The 21,022-nt window shown below is 58.3% G+C and overlaps 1 protein-coding gene across 3 annotated transcripts; it reads left to right on the forward strand.

The window, feature by feature from the left end:
- Positions 1-13: 13 nt before the first annotated feature.
- On the forward strand, positions 14-20,637 carry RARG (retinoic acid receptor gamma). 3 transcript variants are annotated; one of them, XM_061415944.1, is made up of 9 exons: positions 14-253; positions 4,240-4,571; positions 15,661-15,809; positions 16,020-16,161; positions 16,803-16,963; positions 17,154-17,330; positions 17,716-17,920; positions 18,540-18,698; positions 19,350-20,637. In XM_061415944.1, the coding sequence occupies exons 2-9, from the start codon at positions 4,388-4,390 to the stop codon at positions 19,547-19,549; spliced, it is 1,377 nt and encodes a 458-aa protein (XP_061271928.1). In that variant the 5' UTR covers positions 14-253; positions 4,240-4,387; the 3' UTR covers positions 19,550-20,637. The 3 variants fall into 3 exon arrangements, with proteins under 3 accessions (XP_061271928.1, XP_061271926.1, XP_061271927.1); XM_061415942.1 differs by lacking the exons at positions 14-253; positions 4,240-4,571 and adding an exon at positions 10,335-11,323; XM_061415943.1 differs by lacking the exons at positions 14-253; positions 4,240-4,571 and adding an exon at positions 14,134-14,254.
- The last annotated feature ends 385 nt before the right edge of the window (positions 20,638-21,022 follow it).

Below are 21,022 nucleotides of genomic sequence, written 5' to 3' on the forward strand. Positions count from 1 at the left end.
AGAAAATATTTTCCGTGTCCCCGCCTGCAGAGTCAGTGTGCGGTTTGGGAGAAAATGTGTCGGATATTTTGGGGCGGTCACGTGGGCGGGCGGGCTCCGAGAGGCCCCGGGACCGTCCCAGCCTAGAGTCCGTGCCCCCCCAGAACCCCCCATCACCGCGAGCCCCTGCCACTGCGACTCTCCATCCCCGCGACCGCCCGACGCCGGGACCTCGGGGCCCGGCGGCCTCCCTTCCCCCTCCCGCCCCCTCCAGGTGAGTCAGGCGGGGACGCAGGCTCCGCCGCCGCGGACGCCCGGGTCCTCCTCGGGCGAGGTGGGCTGGGGGCGGGGGCGCCGGGAGCCACGCCGGCTCGGTTCCTCCCCGCGCGGGTCTGGCTGTCCGCAGGGGTGGAGGGGGGCTTCCTGGCCCCGACTTGGGGGTCAGCCCTGAGGTGGGAAGGGATTGGGGAAGACAGCTGGGCTGGGCTGGGCTGTATTCACCCTTCATTGTGGTGAGTATTCTGGGAGAGCTTTGGGAGAACATTAGCCAGCGGGCTTCTATCCTTATTTTTGTGCCCGGAGTGTGAGGGGAGATAGGGTCCCCTCCTGCGGGGAAAGTCCACCATCCGCCTCCCCTCAGGCTTCTCCTGGGGAATCTGAGGGGAGGATTTTTGGTCCACGCTGATCCAAGTTCCTCCTTCCCTAGTGGAATGGCACCACTTGGACATCAGAAGGGCCAGAGGCAAATGATTCTGTCCCTTTGAGTCCGGAAGTTTGGAGAGACAAGTGGATAGGATAGGGGTCTGTGTAGCTGAACCGCAGTGAATTTGAACTGCCTTGAACCGCAGTGCAGGAGTCCCTCTCTCAAGTCTGCAACCTTGGATGTGAGTCCTGGCTCCCTCCAGCCGAGGTGGGGGGCTCCTCCGGAGTATTCTTGAGGGGAGCCTGAATGGAACAAAGGCAAAGCAGGGAGACTGGGGAAGGGACCCAGGAGTTCCAGTCCCAGAGCCTTACTGGCGCACTGCCTCCCTGTTTCCAGCTCTTACAGCCCAGTTCCCTTGATCTGACCCAGTCTGTAGGAGGGAGTCTCTGCAGGGGGCCAGAGGGTAAGACTATGCTGGGGTGGGGGAGGGGGGCAAGTAGCCTGAGGAGGGGTCTGTGGGGCAAGAAGCTGAGATGGTGGTGCTCCTTCAGGGCCCACATCTAGGGCAGGTGATGGTACCAGTGCTGAAGTCTGAGGTTTGTACCCTTACCATCACTGCTCAGATGCTGACTTAGGGTTGAGGACCACAGGTGGTGTCTCATTTCCTTGAGGCGAGAAAAGAAAGGACAGGGGAGGGGGCAGGAGGCAGTGTGGGAGGGGTCCTGGAGCTTGGGTATCCCAAATAGACACATACTCTCGCACACACATATGCACACACATGCTGTGGCTTGGAGCCTAGTAGGCAGCACAGGGCACACACCCCCATCCCGGCACACCCCCACCCCTGGCTCAGAAAGCCACCCAACTGGCACCTCCAGTTCCCCCCTCTGCCCCACCCTACCCGTGCCCTCCGATGCCCACACACATTCCACTGGCATTGCCTGCCTGCCTCATGGGTACTGCCCCTCCCTGGGGCCAGTGAGGTAGAGGGAGGGCACACGGGGATGGGAGGTGGAGACTCAAGGGTCTGGACTCCCCCGAGGGTGGCAGGAGGCCAGGGAAACCCGGCCTGCCGTTGCCTCCTGGGGAGCAGACTGGGGGCCCAGGCCAGAGCAGAGGATGCCTGGGTCCTCCGCCCAGGCTGGGGATGGGGTCATGGAAAAAGGTGGTCGTGTTTATACAGAGGGGAGGGGGGCAGCGGGTGGAGAGCCGCCGACAAGAGCAGCTTTGTTCCAGGCTCTGGAGCGGGCAAGCCAGCAGAGAGACACCCCCGCCTCCATCCGGCAGCCCCCTTCATCCATGCCCTCCCCTCAACTCCACCTCAACTTGAAAAGAAGCAGCTTTGTGAGGGCCCGCTTTCCCCTGGTCAGCCCTCTCCACCTGAGGTGGCATCTTGGGAGGAAAGAAGTCCATTCTCCCTTCCTCAGGTCCCCCTGAAGTACCATGGCCTCTGGGTTCCTACTTTAGGATTTCCTTTTACACTGTGTACCACTGTCTTCAATTCCTTGGTCCCTTCCTCTACCAAAGACTTAGGACCCTCCCCTTCTCTTCTCAGCAAGGCAGAGAAACCAAGGTTCAGAACTGGGATGAATCTCTTTCCCCTTCCTCTCTTCACTCAACGCTCAAGTTCCTTCTCTGAGGCAAAATAAGGGGAAGTTCCCGGGAGAGCTGGGCTGTCCTTCACTCACTCACAGCTTCACTCCTCCACAAGGACTAGGAGCCTGAGCATCCTTCTCTGGGACCCTCAAAGTCCTCCTGCTCTGCCCTCAGGGCTCTGTTTCCCACCCACAGGTGAGAAGCAAAGACAGAGAGTTCTGGACCACACAGCCAAGTTATCAGCCTAAGCCAGTCGGGGAGATGGGGGGACCTCTAGTAGCTTCTCACCCTTGGCATTGGAGGGGTTAATCCACCTGGAATGTGGCCCAGCCTGTTAAGCTGTGGCCCAGGGGCCTCAGGGGCCTGGACTCCTGGCTCTACCTTGGCTTAACCTGGGAAGAGGACTGCAGGGAATAGGGTAAGGTGAAGGAGATGAACCCTGGGGACTCAGAGCTCAGGTTTTTTTAGGACTTAGGGAGACCCTGGGTTGAAGAGTCAGGGTGCTGGGGATCTGAGTGGTGGCAAGTGAAGGGCAGCGGCTGCTTTATGCATTGGGACTGAGTGGGCTTGGGGTCTGAGTTCCTGTAACCGCCACGACAATCTACCTTCAGGAACTTGAAAGCCAAAGCAGATGAGAGATAAAAAAGAGAGGGGAAAAATGAAAAAACAGAGGTACAAAGATGGAAAGATATTGATCTTAGAAAGAGATGTGAAATACCCATTATCTACCTCTGGGGCTGCCTACCCCGAGGACTCTGTGTTTCGCTCTCTTCCATCCTCGCTCTCTGACCTTCTTCATCTAGTCCATTACGTTCTGGCTGGTAGAGGAGGCACCTAGGCTGAGATGACTCTCTTTCCCAGTCCCTAACTTCCGAGACAGGTGGGCGGTTCTGGCACTCCTAGGAGAGCCAACAACCTTCCCCTTATCAGAGCATCAGGAGAGGAGCCACCTGCCTAACCTAGGATTCTCACTTCCTCTCCCCCCCCCCCCTTCGTCCTCCCCTGGGCTCAGGGGTCAGGCTATATTAGAGGAAGGGGGGATGTAGAGAGGGCTTGCTATGTGCAGAGGGCTCGGAGAAGAGAGAGAAGAGATGGAGAAGCAAAGTGAACTGAGGACAGAGAGAGGAGCTTCCTAGCATCATGCCTGGCACAGAGCGGGGCTTCCATCAGCCTCCGTGGGTGTGAAGAGAGGTTAGGAAGTGAGGCATCATTGGAGACATAGACAGACTAGGAGGGAGCACTGAGGAAGATGGAAAGAAAGGAACGCAAATTAAAGGAGGTAGGGTGGAAGAGAAGGGACAAGGAAAAAGAACATGAGATACACAAAGCCTTTAGTATGTGTCCTATATTATTCTAGACACTTTACATATGGTAAATTATTTAATCCTCATAATAACCTTATGAAGTGGGCCTTATTATTCACAGTTGGCAAAGAAAGGAACTGAGGCCCAGAGAGATTAAGTAACGTTAATACATCAGAGATCCCGCAGCTCGGAAGTGGTAGGGATCAATTCAGATAGTCTGGCTTCAGGATCTGTGTTCCAGAGAGGTGTAACATTTTATGATAAAAGTGTTAAAAAAGATATGGTCACTTTCTCCAGAGTGTAGAGTTTGAATCTTGGCTCTACCATTTACAGCCATGTGACCTTTAATCAGTCCCTTAACCTCAGTTTTCTTATCTGTGAAATGGGAATCATAATTCCTACTTTGCAGGATTGATGTGAGTGTTAAATCAAGAGTTCAGCCCATGATGGTGTTCAGTGGTCTCCTAGCTTAGGAGTCCTTTCTGCTGTGAGTCTAGAGGCTGTCATTCACCTTGTAAACTTTGTTTACCCTTTCTGGGTGAGTTTCTCTGAGCCTGCATCAGCTCCCACCCTATGTCCCCCACTGTGTACAGAGGGCCCTGAGCAGTACAAACTGTGGCAGCAAGGAGAGAAAAGACTAGCTGGGTGAGGGTCATGGGGCTTGAAACCTCAAAGTGATCATTCTCTCATCCCTCCTTTTCCTTTCTTTCTCCTTAGGACTCTTGGAGACCCAGTGAGCAGGCCAGGCAGGGCGGGCACGGAGCCTCCCAGGCCAGGGCAGTGGGCATGGGCGGGGGCTGTGGCTGAAGAAGTCCCCCGCCCACAGCAGACCCCAGGGGACTCAGCCTCCCACACTGCCGCGGCTATGGCCACCAATAAGGAGCGACTCTTTGTGCCTGGTGCCCTGGGTCCTGGCTCTGGCTACCCAGGGGCTGGCTTCCCCTTCGCCTTCCCAGGGGCACTCAGGGGGTCTCCACCTTTCGAGATGCTGAGCCCTAGCTTCCGGGGCTTGGGCCAGCCTGACCTCCCCAAGGAGATGGCCTCTCTGTGTGAGTCTCAGGGATCGTGGGGGATGAGGGCAAGTGGAAACAGGAGGGCATTGGTGGGTGGATGAGAGAACTGGTGTCCCCGTTAGGAAGGCAGGCAGGCTTAGGGCTTTGATCTAAAGGAGTAGCCATGAGGGGGTCTCGATATGGAGCAAATGAACATCTTTACGAATGCAAGTCCTCCTGTACAGCTAGGATGGGAAAGTGGCATGCCTAAAATTTGGGACTCTGAAATTGCCTCCTGAGCGAGTCAACTAGCAGGGAGAACCTCTTTGTATGGGCAGCCAAGGGGGGGTCTGGGGAAGTCTGAGGCTGCTGCCTGCCTGCAGTGGAGGGGTGTGGGGAGCCAGGCTGTGAAGTGGAGGAGCCTGGGAAGACAATCTGCTGACTCTTGGATCGAGAGGTGAAATTGTCCTGAATTAGGGGGAGGCTGCAAAAAAGAGGAACGGAATCTAGTGCCAGGTACCCAGAGATGTCTGGGGTCAGGAAGCTTCCCTCTTGCTTCTGGTTAAGTGAAAGTCGCTCAGTGTCCGTGTCCAACTCTTTGTGACCCCATGGAATTCTCCAGGCCAGAATACTGGAGTGGGTAGCCATTCCCTTCTCCCGGGGATCTTCCCAATCCAGGGATTGAACCCTGGTCTCCCACACTGCAGGCGGATTCTTTACCAGCAGAGCCACCAGGGAAGCCCCTTGCTTCTGGGAAGGGTGGAAATAGCCACAGGGAAGGTAGCTCTTGTCTCATAACTAATCCGGGAAAGTGGAGGGGGGTCCCAGCAGCATCCTCTCCGCCAGCCATGTGGGCTGTAGACTCTCTCTCTCTCTCTCTCTCTCTGGCCCGGTGCCCACATGCTGTGCAGATCCCTGCTTGTCCCTCAGGCCTGCCCTCTTTGGGTGAAGCTGACAGCAGCAAGCTGAGGCCTCTCTTCTTCCCTCTGGGTCCCCTCTCCTTCCTCTTGGGAGTGGATCCTCCTCGCCGGGGTCATTTCAGGCATGGGTGCCCAGGAGCTGGAGGGCTAGGATGCTGGCCTCCGTGGGATAGAGGGTCAGTGTGGGAGCCGGTGCAGAGAAGGTCCCACCTGGAAAGGAGGGGAGGTGATAGACAGAGGGGCAGCTCCAGAGAAACAGAGAAGGAGAAGAAAAGACCAAAAGATAAAGATAACATCCCTTATAGCTCCACAAGCTCAGAGAGAGAGAGCTGGAGAGAAGGGGCCTGTGTTCAGGAGCTGGCACTTGGAGGGTTGTGTGTGTGTGTGTGTGTGTGTGTGTGTGTGAAGGGGTGATTAAACAGGACTGGGGCTGGCAGCTCTGCTGGAAAGATCAAGCTCACCTAGAGAAGGCATGTGTGTGTGTGTGTGTGTGTGTAAGGCCATGTGCAGTTGTATGCACAGTGTGGCCCTGAGACGCTGCTCACACACAGAATTCCAGGGTTGCAACAAAGAGTCAGTGTGAGGAGTGAGGTGGTATTTCATGGGCTGCTGACGGTGTGTCTGGGGTTTGGTGAGGCCTGCTGGTGGCCTGTCTGTAGTCCAGCAGGGGTTATTTGGGTGGCATGCAGGTGAAGGAGGGAGCACAAAGCCCCCCTTTTTGTAAACCTCAGCTGGGCTTCCCCTACCTCATTTGCACCCCATGAATCTGTCCCAGGGTCTTGGAGGTGGGAGGGAACCACCCTCCCACATGAATGCCCTTCTTGCAAAGAGCAGTACAACTCAGTCCCTTGGGACTTGATTCTCCCATTTCCTCAGGCAACTAAGGGAGTGGGGGTAGAAGGCAGAGGAGAAAGAATGGTGTCAGGGAGAGTGCGGAGAGCCAGGAGCCAGCCCCCAGCGAAGTTCTCCATGTGCCCCTGTGCCCTGGACACGTGGAGAGCAAGGTCAGGGTTCAAAGTGAGGTCAAGGCAGGGGAAGGGGTCAGACTAAGCTGTATCCCCAAAGGCTGCCCTGAAGGAGGGGGGCTGAAAGAAGAAATCCAAGGGAGGAGCCAGAACCTGGGCTTGTAGCTGGGGAGGGTGCGGCTGGCAGCAGGGGACAGGCCTGGGCAGAGAGGTGGCGGTGGGGAGGGGAGGAGGGAAAGGCCTGGGTCCAGACAGCTACCTGGGAGTGGGGCTTGCAGCATCTAGTGGAAGAAAGGGAGGCAGCTGGGAGAGTCTGAGAGACCTCCCACGGGGCAGCAGTGGCTGAAGGGGGAAAGTGTAATCTCACTTGCCTTCCCTTTGTGACTGGGCAATCTAATGGAAGGGGACTGGAGGCCTAAGTCAAAGCCATGCTCACCTGGTGGCTGGCTCTCTTTCCTCAGCCTCTGTTGCTGGTCTGTGGGAGGGAGGGTAGACTGTGAAGGATTCTGGAACTTAGCCCCGGGGCTGGCTCCTGGATCCCACCACTGGGTCCCCAGCACCTTGGAGACACTAATGTTGAGAAGGGCAGTCTTGCTTCATCTCTTGGGGTGCCGCGGGGGCCTGAGTGGGTAAGGCATCTCAGAACCGCCTGTTGGAGGAGGGGAGGGGAAGGGAACACGTGCTGCCAAGGCAAGCACAGGCCTGCATGTGTGGAAAACTGGAGGGGGGGGTGTGTGTGTACACATGTGCGAAGGTTTGGGTGTGCTTGCTCACTCATACACATGAAACCCTGGTGTCTGTGTCCCTGTGTATCTCAGTGTTATGACCACTGGTGTGGTCTGTGCTTGTTTTATCAAGACTGCAGGGAACAGAGTGTGATGGAAGGGAAGGGAAGGCCTGCCCTGCCCGCCTCCCCCTCTTTAGGAGATAGCTGGTGTCCTGACAACCTAGCCCTGCTTGTCCTCTGAAATTGGTGACAGTGTCTCTGGGTCACGGAGCCCAGGCTGCACCATACCAAGTCACATGGAGAAACTGAAGACAGGCTGGCACAGGAAGAAAAAGAGTTCTACTTAAAAGAAACTGAAAAAGAGAGACTCAGAGACCTAAACAAGAGAGGGAAATATACAGGCTGGAAGGCACAGACACAGAGAGAACCCAGACTCCGGGAGAGGCCAGGGCCTTGTTAAGCGGGCGGGCCTGGTGGTGAGCAGGCGGCAGCAGCGAGGCCTCCTCCAGGAAAAAACCCCAGCCACTGCCTCCTTCCCCTCCCCTCCTGGTCTCTCCTGCTCAGGCTCGAGCTCCAGCTCCAGGCCGACACAAACGGGGCTTTGATTGCAACAGGAAACCTCTCTGGCGGGGGGAGCTGGGCAAGCCGCCGCCGCTGGGGCCCAGGCTGCACCCCCCTCTCCTGGCCCCCTACCCGGTCCCAGCCCCCATCCTGCCCAGCGCTCCTCACCGCCCTGCTTTGGGCCCCGGGTTCCTCATTCACACCTCCCTATCCCTCGGCTCCACTGCTGCCCCCACCTCCAGAGACCCCTCCCATTCATTGCCCTTCAGGTGGGACTCCTAAGTTAGGCTTACCCTTGGGGTGGGGCCTTCTCTGCTTCGAAATGCCCCCTCTTCAGTTTTTTGAGGGAAGGTTTTGGAAGAAAACGAGAATTTAGTGTGAGGAATTCAGAGCCAGTTATCCTCAAGCCCCTTCCAGAAGGTGGCAGGAGGGGAGCAAAGAAGAGATGCAGAAGGAGCTAGCTGTCCCTCCCCTCCACATAGCCCCTTGATGGCCAAATGCATCCTTTCCAGGGTGGTCGAGGCTCTGAGGGGTGACCATGCCAGGCTCAGTGTGAAAGGCTTCATCAGTGGGGGATGGGGTACACTCTTCCTTGCCTCTGGGACCATGCTTTGCGGGGCTCCAGCTGGGAGGGGTGCACTTTGGTGGCAGGGATCATAGGGAAGGGGGTGAGTCAGGCAGCAGCCCCCCCTTATACTCCCACCAGGCTGGTGGAGAACATCTGGTTCCCATGAAATGCTAGAAGGCTAATGGGTCTAATTGCTGCAATAAGGGCTGGGGGGACTTTGGGGAAAAGAGGGGGCACTAGATTCCCCCATCTTTTTACCTTCTCTTCAAGGCTAAGACTGTCTAGAATGGGGGTTGGGGTTGGGGGTTAGGGTGGGCCTGACATCACATTGCCTAGTCCCTTCTAAGGACCCCTCTCCCTGCAATGCTTGGGAAACACACACAGATGGGCTGATGAGGAGTGGGGTGCATCTGGTGAATAGAAAGGGGGGCTATTGAGGACTCATGACTTCTCCGAGCCCTCCCCCCACACCTCCTGTGCCCCACTCCCAACCCCCCTCCCTGTGGCCTGGCCACTTCTGGTTCTAATTACCAACCAGGCAGGCCTGACTTAATTGGGACCTTTCAGATTTCTGAGGGGGAAGGGTGGGATGGGGTGGGGGAGACTGGCAGCCTGGAGTTGACTAATCAGGGCTTTTCCCCCCTTGTTTTGGGGGTACTCCTCATTTTGCACTTAATTGCTGTTTTTGCCACTGGCCAGGTTCTGAATCAGAAATCTGTCGCCCCTTTTTTCTCTTCGTGGGGAATGGCTGCATCCAGAGATGGTGTATTTGGGGTTGAGGGCAAGAACTGGGAGCTCAGGAAGGCTGAACTGGAAAAGACCAATACATTCCCTCTTCATCCCTGCTTCCAGCCCCCCAGTCGGCCCTGCCACCCCAGACTCCCCCATCCGCCAACCAGGCCCTCCTTCCCAGCCCAGCCCCCTTCAGTCCCCGGCAGCCACCCCGGCCCCTCCTCCGCGCCTGCCTTCCCTTCCCTCGCCTACTCTGGCACCCCTTCCTGCTCTTTATTCTTCCAAACTGGCGCCCCACTCCAGCGGCACCCCAGTGCGCCCCCCACCCGGTACAACAGATTCTTAGAAAAGCGCGCCCCGCCCTGGCCCAGCCACCGCCGCCGGGCGGGGGAATGGGCCGGGCCGGGCGCCGCTCCTGTTCCCCCGGCGCTCCCCGTGTGAGCGGCGCTGACAGAGCCGGCTGGGCCGGCCCGCCGGGCGGCCGGGCGGCGGGCGGGGCGCGGAGGAGGGGGCGGTTTCCGGGAGTCGCCGCCGCCGGCGCTGTCCCGGGGCCAGGGTCCCCGAGTCGGCCCGGCCCGGCGAGGGCAAACTCTTGACGTGGCCAAACCCCCGCCCCCTCACCCTCTTCTCCGCCGGGCGAGGGCGCTCAGTGCCCGGAAGGGGCCCGCGAGGAACGAGTGGGGCGGCCCTCGGAGATCCGAAGGGCACTAAATGTGGCACCAAAGGGGAGAAGGGGCAGTTTGCCATCGGTGGGGGTATCGAATGGCTTTGAGAACAGCTACCGACCAGACTCGCAGTTATTGCCGAGAGGGGCACTGGGCACTTGGGGGCATTGGCACTCTGGGGGAGGGGAGTTGGCACTCAGGAGGGCAGTGTGGTCTGAGACGCAGTCGGCACGGTGGGAGCAGCCTTGCGCCCTACAAGTGATGTCAGTTTCGAGGAAGGGGCGCTGGGAGAGGCAGTGGAAGCGCTCCGGGAACGTTATCCCCGGGACAGGCCTTGGGGGCCTCGGAGGGAGGCGGCCCGGGCCGCGGCGGAGGGAGCACCGCTCGGGCTAGGAGGGGTGGACTCCGGCTGCGCAGGAGGGCGGGGGGACTCCACGGCGGCGCTGGCTGAGGCCTGGGCGGGGTGGGGCGGGGCCGGGTCAGGGGGAGGTGAGCGCGCCCGGCCACCCGCCCCGAGGGGGGTTCCCGGAGAGTTCACGGCGGGAGCGCGCTTCGGCCCTCGGACCGGTGTAGGGGGAGGACGGGAAGGAAGGAGCAGGCCGCGCGCGCCCAGCCGCAGGAATGTTCTGTTCGGCCCTGCGGCGCGCGCGCGGAGGGAGAGGGAGGAGCCAGGCCTGGGAATGAGGGGGTGGAGGTAGTGCAGGTCCCTGGGCTCTGGAGAACTGCCGCGCTCAGGGAACCTCCATGTTCCCCTCTCCCCAGTCCTCCGCGAAACCCCTGCCTGTACAGACTTGTGTAAAAAAAAAAAAAAAAGGACTATTGGGGGGAGGGGGAAACTCGAAAGGAAATGCGTGTGCTTGGTTCCTCCACTCCTTCCCCCATCCCCGGTCGGGGCACGCGCCTGAGTGCAAAAGCTTGCAAAGCCTCCCGGCTGTAGAGAGAGAATCCTTGCAAGCATTCTCCCGAGCCAGGTGTGTCTGCAAAAACGTGTGTGTACACCTCTGATTTTATGCGCGTGCAGACATGCATGTGCACTATTGCATATTTGCAAATGCGTGATGCCTGCCAAGATAAATGCATGCACGGATGTGTGTCTTAAGCAAGCAAGCGCGCGGCGGTGCGAGTGTGTGTGTATGTGTGTGTATATGTGTGTGTGCGCTCCACTCCCAGCTCTGCTCATCTTGGTGCCCGGCCCCCTTAGCTCTCTAAGCCCCACCCCCCACCCCTCTGGGCTTCGCTTTTACAAAAGGTCTCCCCAGTGCTAGCTGCCGAGGCGCCCAGAGTGAGCTAGACCGCGGCAGGAGCGGCAGCCCCGGCTCTGCGCCCCGCCCAGTCCCTTTCCCCTGCTGGGGATCCCCCTCTTCCCCGCCCACCCCTTACCCCCCATGCAGCCCGGCGCCCTACGCTAGCCCTCCCCCTCCCCCCCCCTCCAGGAGCGGGGCGCCGCCGGGGGAGGAGGGGGAATCGGCTGCGGGTTCTCGGTGTTCCCAGCACCCAGCTTCCCTCCAAGCCGGGTCGCGATGTACGACTGCATGGAAACATTTGCCCCGGGTCCGCGACGGCTGTACGGGGCAGGCGGACCCGGGGCTGGCTTGCTGCGCAGAGCCGCCGGCAGCTCCTGTTTCGCCGGACTCGAGTCTTTTGCCTGGCCGCAACCCGCCAGTCTGCAGTGTAGGTACCCGAGCTTGGGGGTGGGGTGTGGGGTGCAGGACAGGCAGCGGCTCTCGCTCTACATGTGTAAAAGGTAGACCTGGGGTGCAAGCGGGCATTCTGACTGTTTCCATGTGAGGGTCGGGTGTGTAGGAAAGAAAAGTACTGGCCCTTTAAAAGTGGGGGCCTCAGCGACTCCTTTGGGTGTGGGCAGTAGTGTTTGGAGTGTGTGTGTGGTTTCGATGGTGGGTATATAGCTAGGACCTGTGGTTGATGCCCCTCCAGGGTTCCCGGAGATAGGGAGAGGCTGAGGTGCGTTGGTAGTTTGTGTAGGCAGGTTCGTGGCCCTGGAGGGCTATGGCACCCAGTACCGTGGGTGGCGTTTGTGAAGTCCATGTGGGAAGTTGCGAGTGTAAAATATATATATTTCGTTTGCGGAGCGTGGGCATCCCTGGAGTGTGCAGCGCCTAGCTTAGGCGGTGCGAGTGTGGGTGCAGGGGTCTCTCCACGCAGCATCACCCTCCGCCTGCGTTGGCAGGTCCGCATGGCCCCGTGTGGAATTGTTTGTGGCGTGAGGCCGGGAGGGCGTGTGCCCTGCGTGGCCGCGGGGGCGGTTTTGGAAAGGGCTGTGTTGGAGCGTGCATCCTCTGGGTGTGCTGTGTGCGGGGTGGAAGGGGTTGTGCACACTAAGGCGGCCAGATTGGGTTCTGGCGCCCCCCTCCCCCACTGAGAAAAGAAATGTTAGGAAATGTGTATAGGGTTGTGTGCACTTTTTCCTATGGTTCCAGCCCACAACTTCAGTAGGAAGGGAAAAGCTTCAAGCAAAGTTTGTGTATGGTGAGGAGGGGAATGGAGGTAGCAGCGGCCGGGGAAGCAGGACTCCTGAGCCCCCAAATACACATCTTTCCCTCTCTGTGAAATGGGAGATGCCAGGCCTGGGGCCCTGGAACCCCTTTCCAGAGCGGTAATAAAAAGCCGGGGACTGAGAGGCAGTAAAAATGAAGTCCAGATGAGAGGCGGCTTTGAAGCCCGGGCCGAAGTGCCTGGCGGGGGTGGGGTGGGGGGGAGGAGCTGGGAGGGGAGCCTGGAACACCCCCGAATTTCCCCGGGGCTGGGACGGCGCTCCAGCCCGGGGATGCGGGACTGGGGGGCACTCTGGGAAGGGGCGGGCGGCGGGCGCTCGGGGAGTGTGCGCGCGGGGTCACTGAGCCCCCGCCAACGCGCCTCGCTCCTTGGCACACGGCAGCGCTGTTTACGAGATCGCTTTTTTTTTTTTTTTGGGTCTGTTGGTTGCAGGGCAGAGCTGCTCAGATTTAACAACTGGGAGACTGGAAGAGGGAGGTGGCAAATAGGAGACCGAACTGTGGGGTGGGGTGGGGCAAGAAAGAAGAAAAGTATAGCATTTAAAGGGTGGGGAAAACATAAACTAGTTACTTGCACCAAACCAAATGCTTGTGAATTCTTAACTTTCCGCTCATGGTCGGATGGGATGGGGATTTGGAGTATGTTCGGAAATATACTGAGATGGAAAGAATCTCCCAGGAACGGTTTTTGTGGGGACCCGGCAAGGACCTGGTTTTTTTCAGGCCCAGAGAAGCCCATGGGACTTGGCTGGCAAGTCAGTTTGGACCAACAGTTTTGGCTTCTAGGGCCTTGCGGGGGGTTCGGGCCTGCCCCACACACTCTCAGAGAAAGTAGTTTAGACCTATGTGTCTTGACCAGGGAAGGAAAGAAGTCCTTTGGTGTGTCTGTGAGTGTTTGGCAGCGCCAGCATTCTGGTGCTGCGTTGGCAGGCCACGGGTGTCTGTCTGGTGGCAGAGCTTCTTGCTTGCAACTGTGAAGCGAATGCTGGATGTTGTGTGTCTGCCTTGTGCATCCACCTCCACAGTGTAGCTGGAGTGCATGAGCCTCTGTGCCTACCTGGGTGTTCTGTGCCAAGTATAGGGGTATAGGAGCTGGTTGGTAATGTGCCTGCTTTTGTGCCCTGTGTGTTGTTGATGTGTGAGAGTGTCTCCAAGGAGGTGTGTGTCGTCAGATTGTGAGTCCGGGCTTCTCAGCCCTGGGCCTCGCAGCTGGGAGTGTTTACAGCCGGTTATAAAGAGTTTGTTTGAAGCTCCGCTCAGCCTGGCCAGGAATTTCCTCAATTTCAGCAATTTGGGCTTTAAAAGGAGAAAAACCCAGAGCCCACCCCCCTCCTCCACAGCAGGGGCCCCTGCTTAGCCCGGCCAGGCATCGTCATGGTGGGGTCTCTGCCCAGGGCTGAGAAAGGAATCTGAGCAGAGCTGACCCACTTAGCCTTCCTGTGCCCTTCGCTCCAGATTGACCAGAGCCGCTGGGCTGCACTTTAGGGTTCAAGGGTGAGGGTGTGTCAGAGGGGTACCGAGAAGGGACCACAGTACCTTGAGTACGAGAAAAGCTGCCCCTGGCCTGTCTCCCTGCCACCCCCACTCTCATGATTGGCTGGCACAGGCCCATGCCAGTCTGACCGCACCCAGGCCCTTTCGCAAGAGAGGAAATGAGGCAGCGCTCTGCGGGCAGGGAGGGCGTCAGTGCGGGTAAGCACCACCCCACGCACTGGCCTGTGGGCAGCACATGTGCCCTCAGACACTGGGGCCATCCTGAAAGAAAGGCATCCCAGCCCACTCCGCATCTCCCAACACCAGCACCGCCCCCCCATTTCCCGCCTGGTTCTGAATAGACTCCAGGCACCCTCCTATCCTCCACTCCTCGCTCTCCTTTTTCATTGGGGAATCTCACTCTAGCTAGATTCTTATGCTAATGGAGTGTCTGTGTGTGTTGGGGGGCGGGAGGGCTTCGCTCCTGTGGGGAGGATGGAGCTAATCCGGAACCCCAGCATCCTGGCATCCCAGGCCTTTCTGTCCTTCTGGCAGCCTGGGTGGACTTCTGACCAGATGGGCTACAGCAGCTTAGAAGGAAGAAGGTGTTCACGAGGTGGGTGCAAGCAAGGGACACTCGTTAGGCTTTAGGGTTTTCTTGCAGTAACTTAGGCCTTCCAGGTTTGGGCAACTGGTCCTACAGGTTGAATAATTTACAGATTTTTTTTTTTCCCCACCCTCTGAAGACCCGACCACACACTCAAAAGAGGTTTACTCAGCAGCCTCCTAAACAGAGGGTGTCCTCTCCACAAACTCTCTGCGTGGCATGGGCTGAGATCTTTTTTGAGCAGTGTGTAGCTTTTGCAGGGGAGGTTTAGGAGTGAAGACATAGCTCAGAGAGGGTCCAGAGGTACTCCCCTCCCCTGTCAACCCCGGATACAACCCACTGTCACCTGACTTCTGGTTTGCTACACCCCCAACAACTTCTAGACCTGAGAATCTGAGCAAACACCTGCCTCCCTTTCCTAACTTCTCTCACTCTTGGCCTGGCCAGTTAGATCTAGACCTGAGATCTTCTGCTCCCCGCTCCTTCCTACTACCCCCACGCCCTCCCCACCCCCATAACTGGCAATGTGGCACTGGGCTGGCCCCATCCCTCCATAGGCCTCCATGTCTTCAGGTGTAACATAAGGCTTTTGCATGTGCCCTAACCTACTTTCCCAGTCCCTACGTCCCATTCGCTCCACTGTCTCAGCGGTTTCTAGGGAAAAGGACATTGGTGGTTATTTGGGGGATGGTTTGAGGGGGGACTGGAGAAGGAAATGGCAACCCCATTTGGTATTCTTGCCTGGAAAATTCCATGGACAGAGGAGCCTGGCGTGGTACAGTCCATGGGGGCGCAGAGTCGGACACGACTTGAGAGTGCACACGCACACACACATTGATGGGGGACAAGATCCGGGACTGTCTCCCCTGTACTGCTTGAGAGAGGATGAGGTTCTCTTCTACCTTCTGAGTCTCCTGGCAGGTGATTTAGCCAGGTGCTAGCCACAGGTGACCTGGAATTGCCTCTTCACCCCCAGATCTGTGGCCTCTTGAGCAGGAGAAGGGTAGGAGGGAGTCTGCTGACAGGGACCCAATGTGAGGAGTGGCTGGAGAGTTCAGAACCACAGGCCGATACCCCTTTACACACCCACTTTGTAGCTGGGCAAACTGAGGCCCAGAGAATTTAACTTCCGGGATGGCCTGGACCCAGAATTTGGAGAATTGAGCAGTTGTATAGGACATTATTATAGGGGGAGGTGGCCAGGTTGGGAGGTAATAGTAGTCATTTGAGGGTTTCTGGAAGTGTTTACTCTGGGGCTGTATATGGGTTGTTGGGACTTTAAATCAATGTGGTGGCGATGGTGTCATCACCGAGCCAGAGGAAGAAGTGGGAATGTGGGGTGTGTATCTGATGAGGATGCCTAGAGATCTGAGGGGGGCTTCTCCCCTGACCCTCACATCACTGCTTCTCCCCAGCGGTGGAGACACAGAGCACTAGCTCAGAGGAGATGGTGCCAAGCTCGCCCTCGCCCCCTCCACCTCCCCGGGTGTACAAGCCGTGCTTCGTGTGCAATGACAAGTCCTCTGGCTACCACTATGGGGTCAGCTCTTGTGAAGGCTGCAAGGTGTGTACGGGGTGGATGTGGGTGCATTGGGCATCCAGAGTTGACTGGGTGAGATCAGAGACTGTGTGTGGGTGGGTATCCCTCTGGGGTGGGAGGGATGCTACTCTGCACAGACGTGGCTGAGCCTGGGACCACCTGCAAGGCCTGCAAGAGGCTGATACTCCCAGCATCCTGCTTCACTGACCTTCCGGGCCTTACCCCCAACCCCAGGGCTTCTTCCGTCGCAGCATCCAGAAGAACATGGTGTACACATGTCACCGCGACAAAAACTGTATCATCAACAAGGTGACCCGGAATCGTTGCCAGTACTGCCGGCTACAGAAATGCTTTGAAGTTGGCATGTCCAAGGAAGGTAGGCCCTTAGGCCTGCCTGGGCAGGAGCACTCCTGTCCTAGCCTGTGGCTGCCACCCTCTTCCCACTGGCTGCCCCCACTTCCCTGACCTCTGTGATCAGCCTCCAGCCGCCCTGGAGTGCTGCCTCCTCCTCGGCCAGTCCTATTTGATTAGTTCCATTTACCCAGGAGACCCCACCCCTTCCCATTCCCTCTTCTCAGAGCTTAACCCTTCGTCTGAATGAGGGAATGGGGGTTACCATTGCACATTCCTTGTTTCATGGGCAAGTTGGGGGGCTTGCCAGTCCCCTCCCCTGCTCCCAGCACTGAGCCTGAGGTGGATCTGGGGTGCCCCCCCTCCCCTGCGCCATTGTGCTGCCAAGGCTATAAGTGGATATCCTGCCGCCTGCATATCCTGCCCCCCCTCCCCAGCTCCTGCAGGGTGACAGGAAGGGCAGGATGGAGCCGAATGGCCTGGGGAGGGAGCAGGGGCTGCAGGCCCTGGGTGGGGCTGGGGAGAGCCAGCCTGGGAATGGGAGCTAGTGTAGGAGACAGAGAACCCGACCGGGTCCCAGGGAATGGATGCTCTCCAGTGTGAGAGGGGATAGGGAGGGAGATTCTGAGAGTCCTGACCCTTTCCTCATCTGCCTCTACCCTCAAGCCGTACGGAATGATCGCAACAAGAAGAAGAAAGAGGTGAAGGAAGAAGGGTCGCTTGACAGCTATGAGCTGAGCCCCCAGTTAGAAGAGCTCATCACCAAGGTCAGCAAGGCCCATCAGGAGACCTTCCCCTCGCTCTGCCAGCTGGGCAAGTACACCACGGTGAGGAGTGGGCAGGGCCGTGGTGAGGGCAGGGGCCGCTGACTTTGGAGAATGGGTGGGGTGGTGTTGGAGGCCGTGGTCTGGCGCTGACAACGGTCAGGGCATCTGCATGCAGAGGGAGAGCCAGGGGTTTTGGCAAAAGGAAGACAGGATGAGCCTTAGTTTGCTTTCTAACCTGCTGTTGCTGCAGAACTCCAGTGCAGACCACCGGGTGCAGCTGGATCTGGGGCTGTGGGACAAGTTCAGCGAGCTGGCCACCAAGTGCATCATCAAGATCGTGGAGTTTGCCAAGCGGTTACCTGGCTTCACCGGTCTCAGCATTGCTGACCAGATCACTCTGCTCAAGGCCGCCTGCCTGGACATCCTGGTGAGTTAAACCCTGGCTCTGTCTCCCATCATAGCCTGACCCTCAGACGAGACCATGGAGTTGGTCCACACAAAGATTTCATTATTTCTGTTCCCCACTCCAATCTGGGACTCCCCCAGATATCCTCGAAACCCAAGCTCTTTTTTTGTCTTAATCTCTGCCCCTGAGATCTGATCCTAGACTTCTGCATGCCCTACCTTCTGACTTCTCTTCTCTTCCCCCAACTTCAGACCCTCCATCTGTCTGCCTTCCTTCTCCTGCCTGCTTTAGGTGGCCCTCCTTTAGGACCTAACTGCTTCACTTTTTACCTGTACCTCATGCTCTTTTCCCTCCCACCCTATGCGCTCCTTCGCAGAGACAGCACTAACCCTCCCCCCACCTCCAGATGCTGCGGATCTGCACAAGGTACACCCCAGAGCAGGACACTATGACCTTCTCCGATGGGCTGACCCTAAACCGGACTCAGATGCACAACGCCGGCTTCGGGCCCCTCACAGACCTCGTCTTTGCCTTCGCTGGGCAGCTCCTGCCGCTGGAGATGGACGACACAGAGACAGGCCTGCTCAGCGCCATCTGCCTCATCTGCGGAGGTGCGGGGGCGCCCCCTGGCGCTGACTCAGATTACTTTCCCACCGCACCCCACAACCTGGCTGGAGACCTTGGTCCCACCCCGGACTCCTCAGCTCCAGTTACAGACTGCCCAGCAGCCTGGAACAAGCAACGAGAAGAGGGGGAGAGCCGGGACGGGGGGCAGGGAGCTGAGGAGACCCCCGGTACTAGTGCTGACATAGAGGTCTGTGCTTAGTCACTCAGTCGTGTCCGACTCTTTGTGACCCTATGGACTGTAGCCCGCCAGGCTCCTCTGTCCGTGGGGATTCTCCAGGCAAGAATACTGGAGTGGGTTGCCATGCCCTCCTCCAAGGGGTCTTCCCAACCCAGGGATTAAACCCAAGTCTCCCGCCAGGTCTCCCGCATTGCGGGCAGATTCTTTTATTGACTGAGCCACCAGGGAAGTCCTGGGCAGGCTTTACCAGAGAAAACCACTTGCCAGAGAGGGGATGGTACAGGGATTGGAGCAGGGGAGATGGTCTGAGTGGGGCTCATGGTCAGGGTTTGGGGCCTGGAGGGCCATAGCGCAGGGCACCTTGGGATCAGCCCCTCATCACTGTCTTCCATGTCTCTCTCACTCACCTGTGCTTATCCCCAAAGACCGCATGGACCTGGAGGAGCCTGAGAAAGTGGACAAGCTGCAGGAACCGCTGCTTGAAGCCCTGAGGCTCTATGCCCGGCGCCGGCGGCCCAGTCAGCCCTATATGTTCCCCAGGATGCTCATGAAGATCACTGACCTCCGGGGCATCAGCACCAAGGGTTAGTCGGGAGCAAGCCTCCCCTCTGTCTTCTCGGAGCTGCCGGTCTCCCAGGTCAGGCAGAGACAAGAGCAGAGTGGGGTAGAATCAGGCAGCCTGCACTCGCATCCTCGCTCCGCTGCATGCTAGTGGGAACACTTGGTGCAAAATACCTTTCCTTTTTGTACCTTGTTTTTCTGTTTGTGAGGATGAAACAAGTTAACACACAACAGGCTTACAGCTGTGCTGAGTTATAAAGTTCAGTGCCTCCTGCCCTGGATGGAGCAGATGTTTCCAGCATCACAGGAAGGTTGATTGGACGCCTGGCACGCGGTGTTTGATGAATGTTAGTCCTAGTGATAAATGTTATTAAGAACAGCCATGGGCTTACAGAGGGGGTCCAGGGTGTGTGGCTGGAAGGTGGGCACTGTGTGATCTTGGAGGAGACAGCCTGAAAGGAAAGGTGGGCAGTGGACTTGGCAGAGAAGACAGGCAGAGTCTCCAGGCAGAGGAGTGGACCCCAGGAGCTCTACAGTAGAAAGAGGGAGAGAAAGAAGCAGACAGAGGTAACAGGCCTGTGCTGGGAGCCCCAGAGGGCAGTCAAGCAGAGTTAGGGAGGCCGCCGTAGGTGCTGTATCTCAGCCCCCTGAACCTCCTTGTTCCTCCACTGCAGGAGCAGAAAGGGCCATTACCCTGAAGATGGAGATTCCAGGCCCGATGCCTCCCCTGATCCGAGAAATGCTGGAGAACCCCGAAATGTTTGAGGACGACTCCTCGCAGCCTGGCCCTCACCCCAAGGCCTCCAGCGAGGATGAGGTTCCCGGGGGCCAGGGCAGAGGGGGCCGCAGCCCCCATCCTGACCAGGGTCTCTGACTTCCCCTGCCTTGGGGGTTGGGGCTCCAGGCAGCAGACTGACCATCTCCCAGACACCGCCAGTGACTGGGGGAGGACCTGCTCTGCCCTCTCCCCACCCCTTCCAATGAGCTCCTTGTTTTTGCCAAAGTTTCCAGGGGTGCCTCTGTGTTCATCCCCATCTTGTTCTAACCGGCTCCCTCTCCAGTCCTGGGGGCCTGCCCTGTTCCCTCCAGGAGAGAGGGCAGAGGGGTGAGCCTGGGTTTGGACTCTGAAATCTTAGCACTGCCCCTCAGACACCAGGGTCCAGGCTCCCCAGGGCAGGAGGAAGACCCTTCATTCCACAGCCCCTTCCTCTGCTGGGTGCTTAGGCCTCTGGGAGCAAACAGGAACACTAGAGACCAAAAAGGGGGCCATAGGGGGAGGGCTGAGCCCATCCTCTTGCCCCTGTCCTTGGTGCCTAATGCTGCGTGAGGCACCTGCCGGGTGCATCCTGCCCGCTGTGCCCCATCCTCATGCCAGGTCAGAGTGGGGCAGCCCGGGCCCCGTTGGGGGGTGGGCAGAGGGTGAAAGGGACAGATGTGGATCACTCCGCACCTCTTCACTGGGGCCTCCGTTACAAGCCCCTCCCCCAGCCCTGTCACGTGCCTTGGGCCCCCCTGCCCCTCATCTCAGCCATGGGGCAGGGACCCTCCTACACTACAAAGGGGCCAGGGGGATCCCTCTCCCCCTAGTGCCTTCCCCCTTGACCCCCCAGAGCAGCTTGGCCCAGGGAGAGGTGGGGTGGGCACTGCTTAGCTGATCCCGCCCTGACCCAGAGGAAGCCTCTATTTATTTATTAGCTTTTGTTTACACCCTGGAATTGACCCCTTCCTCCAGGGGACTTGGGAGGGGGAGCCCAGGGCCCCTGTGACCCCTCCCTTCCTCCAATCCCCAGTTTGTATTTAGCTGCCAAATAAGATTCCCTCTGGCTCCCCTTTTTCTCTGGGGGGTCTGGGTGCTGTCCCCTCCCCTCTGTTTACATTTCTCCTCCACCCCCCGCCCCCCGCCCCGCTGTATCGCATATTGCTGAGTTTTCTATTTTTGCAAAATAAAGTGATGGAAACTCATGTAATGTGGCTCCCTGGGGTGGGGGGGAAGCAACTAGGGGACCTGGACAGGGACCGGATGAGGAGGGTGGGTTGTGCAGGCTCCTCAGGGCAACTGGGAAATAGGATGAGACGCGCTGGGTGGTCGTGGTGGGAGGGGGACCCAAAGGGGGTCCACAAGGGCCCATCCTGAGCATCTGGGCCACCCATGTTCACCAGGCGTGGGTGCTTAGATTGGACTTTGTGAACCTCCAGGAAGGTGCTGGGCCTCAGAGGTCTTTAAGCTGTCCCCACCCGCAGTTCTGTAGACGTGCACATCTGCCCTTCTCTGTGGAGGGGGTCGTTGCCGTTTCATTTGGTTCTCAGGAGGGTCCCTGGCCCCAGAAGAAAAGAAGCAGGGTGTACA

The sequence above is a fragment of the Bos javanicus genome, chromosome 5, assembly GCF_032452875.1.
Source record: "Bos javanicus breed banteng chromosome 5, ARS-OSU_banteng_1.0, whole genome shotgun sequence".
In the NCBI taxonomy this organism is placed as follows: Eukaryota; Metazoa; Chordata; class Mammalia; order Artiodactyla; family Bovidae; genus Bos; species Bos javanicus.

What these genes read in the sequence shown, in the direction of transcription:
- RARG (XM_061415944.1), top strand. Translation starts at nt 4,388, where the DNA reads ATGGCCACCAATAAGGAGCGACTCTTTGTGCCTGGTGCCCTGGGTCCT. An exon ending in CATCTGCCTCATCTGCGGAG is followed by an intron (nt 17,921 to 18,539) that starts GTGCGGGGGCGC and finishes TTATCCCCAAAG; the next exon opens with ACCGCATGGACCTGGAGGAG. An exon ending in CCGGGGCATCAGCACCAAGG is followed by an intron (nt 18,699 to 19,349) that starts GTTAGTCGGGAG and finishes CCTCCACTGCAG; the next exon opens with GAGCAGAAAGGGCCATTACC.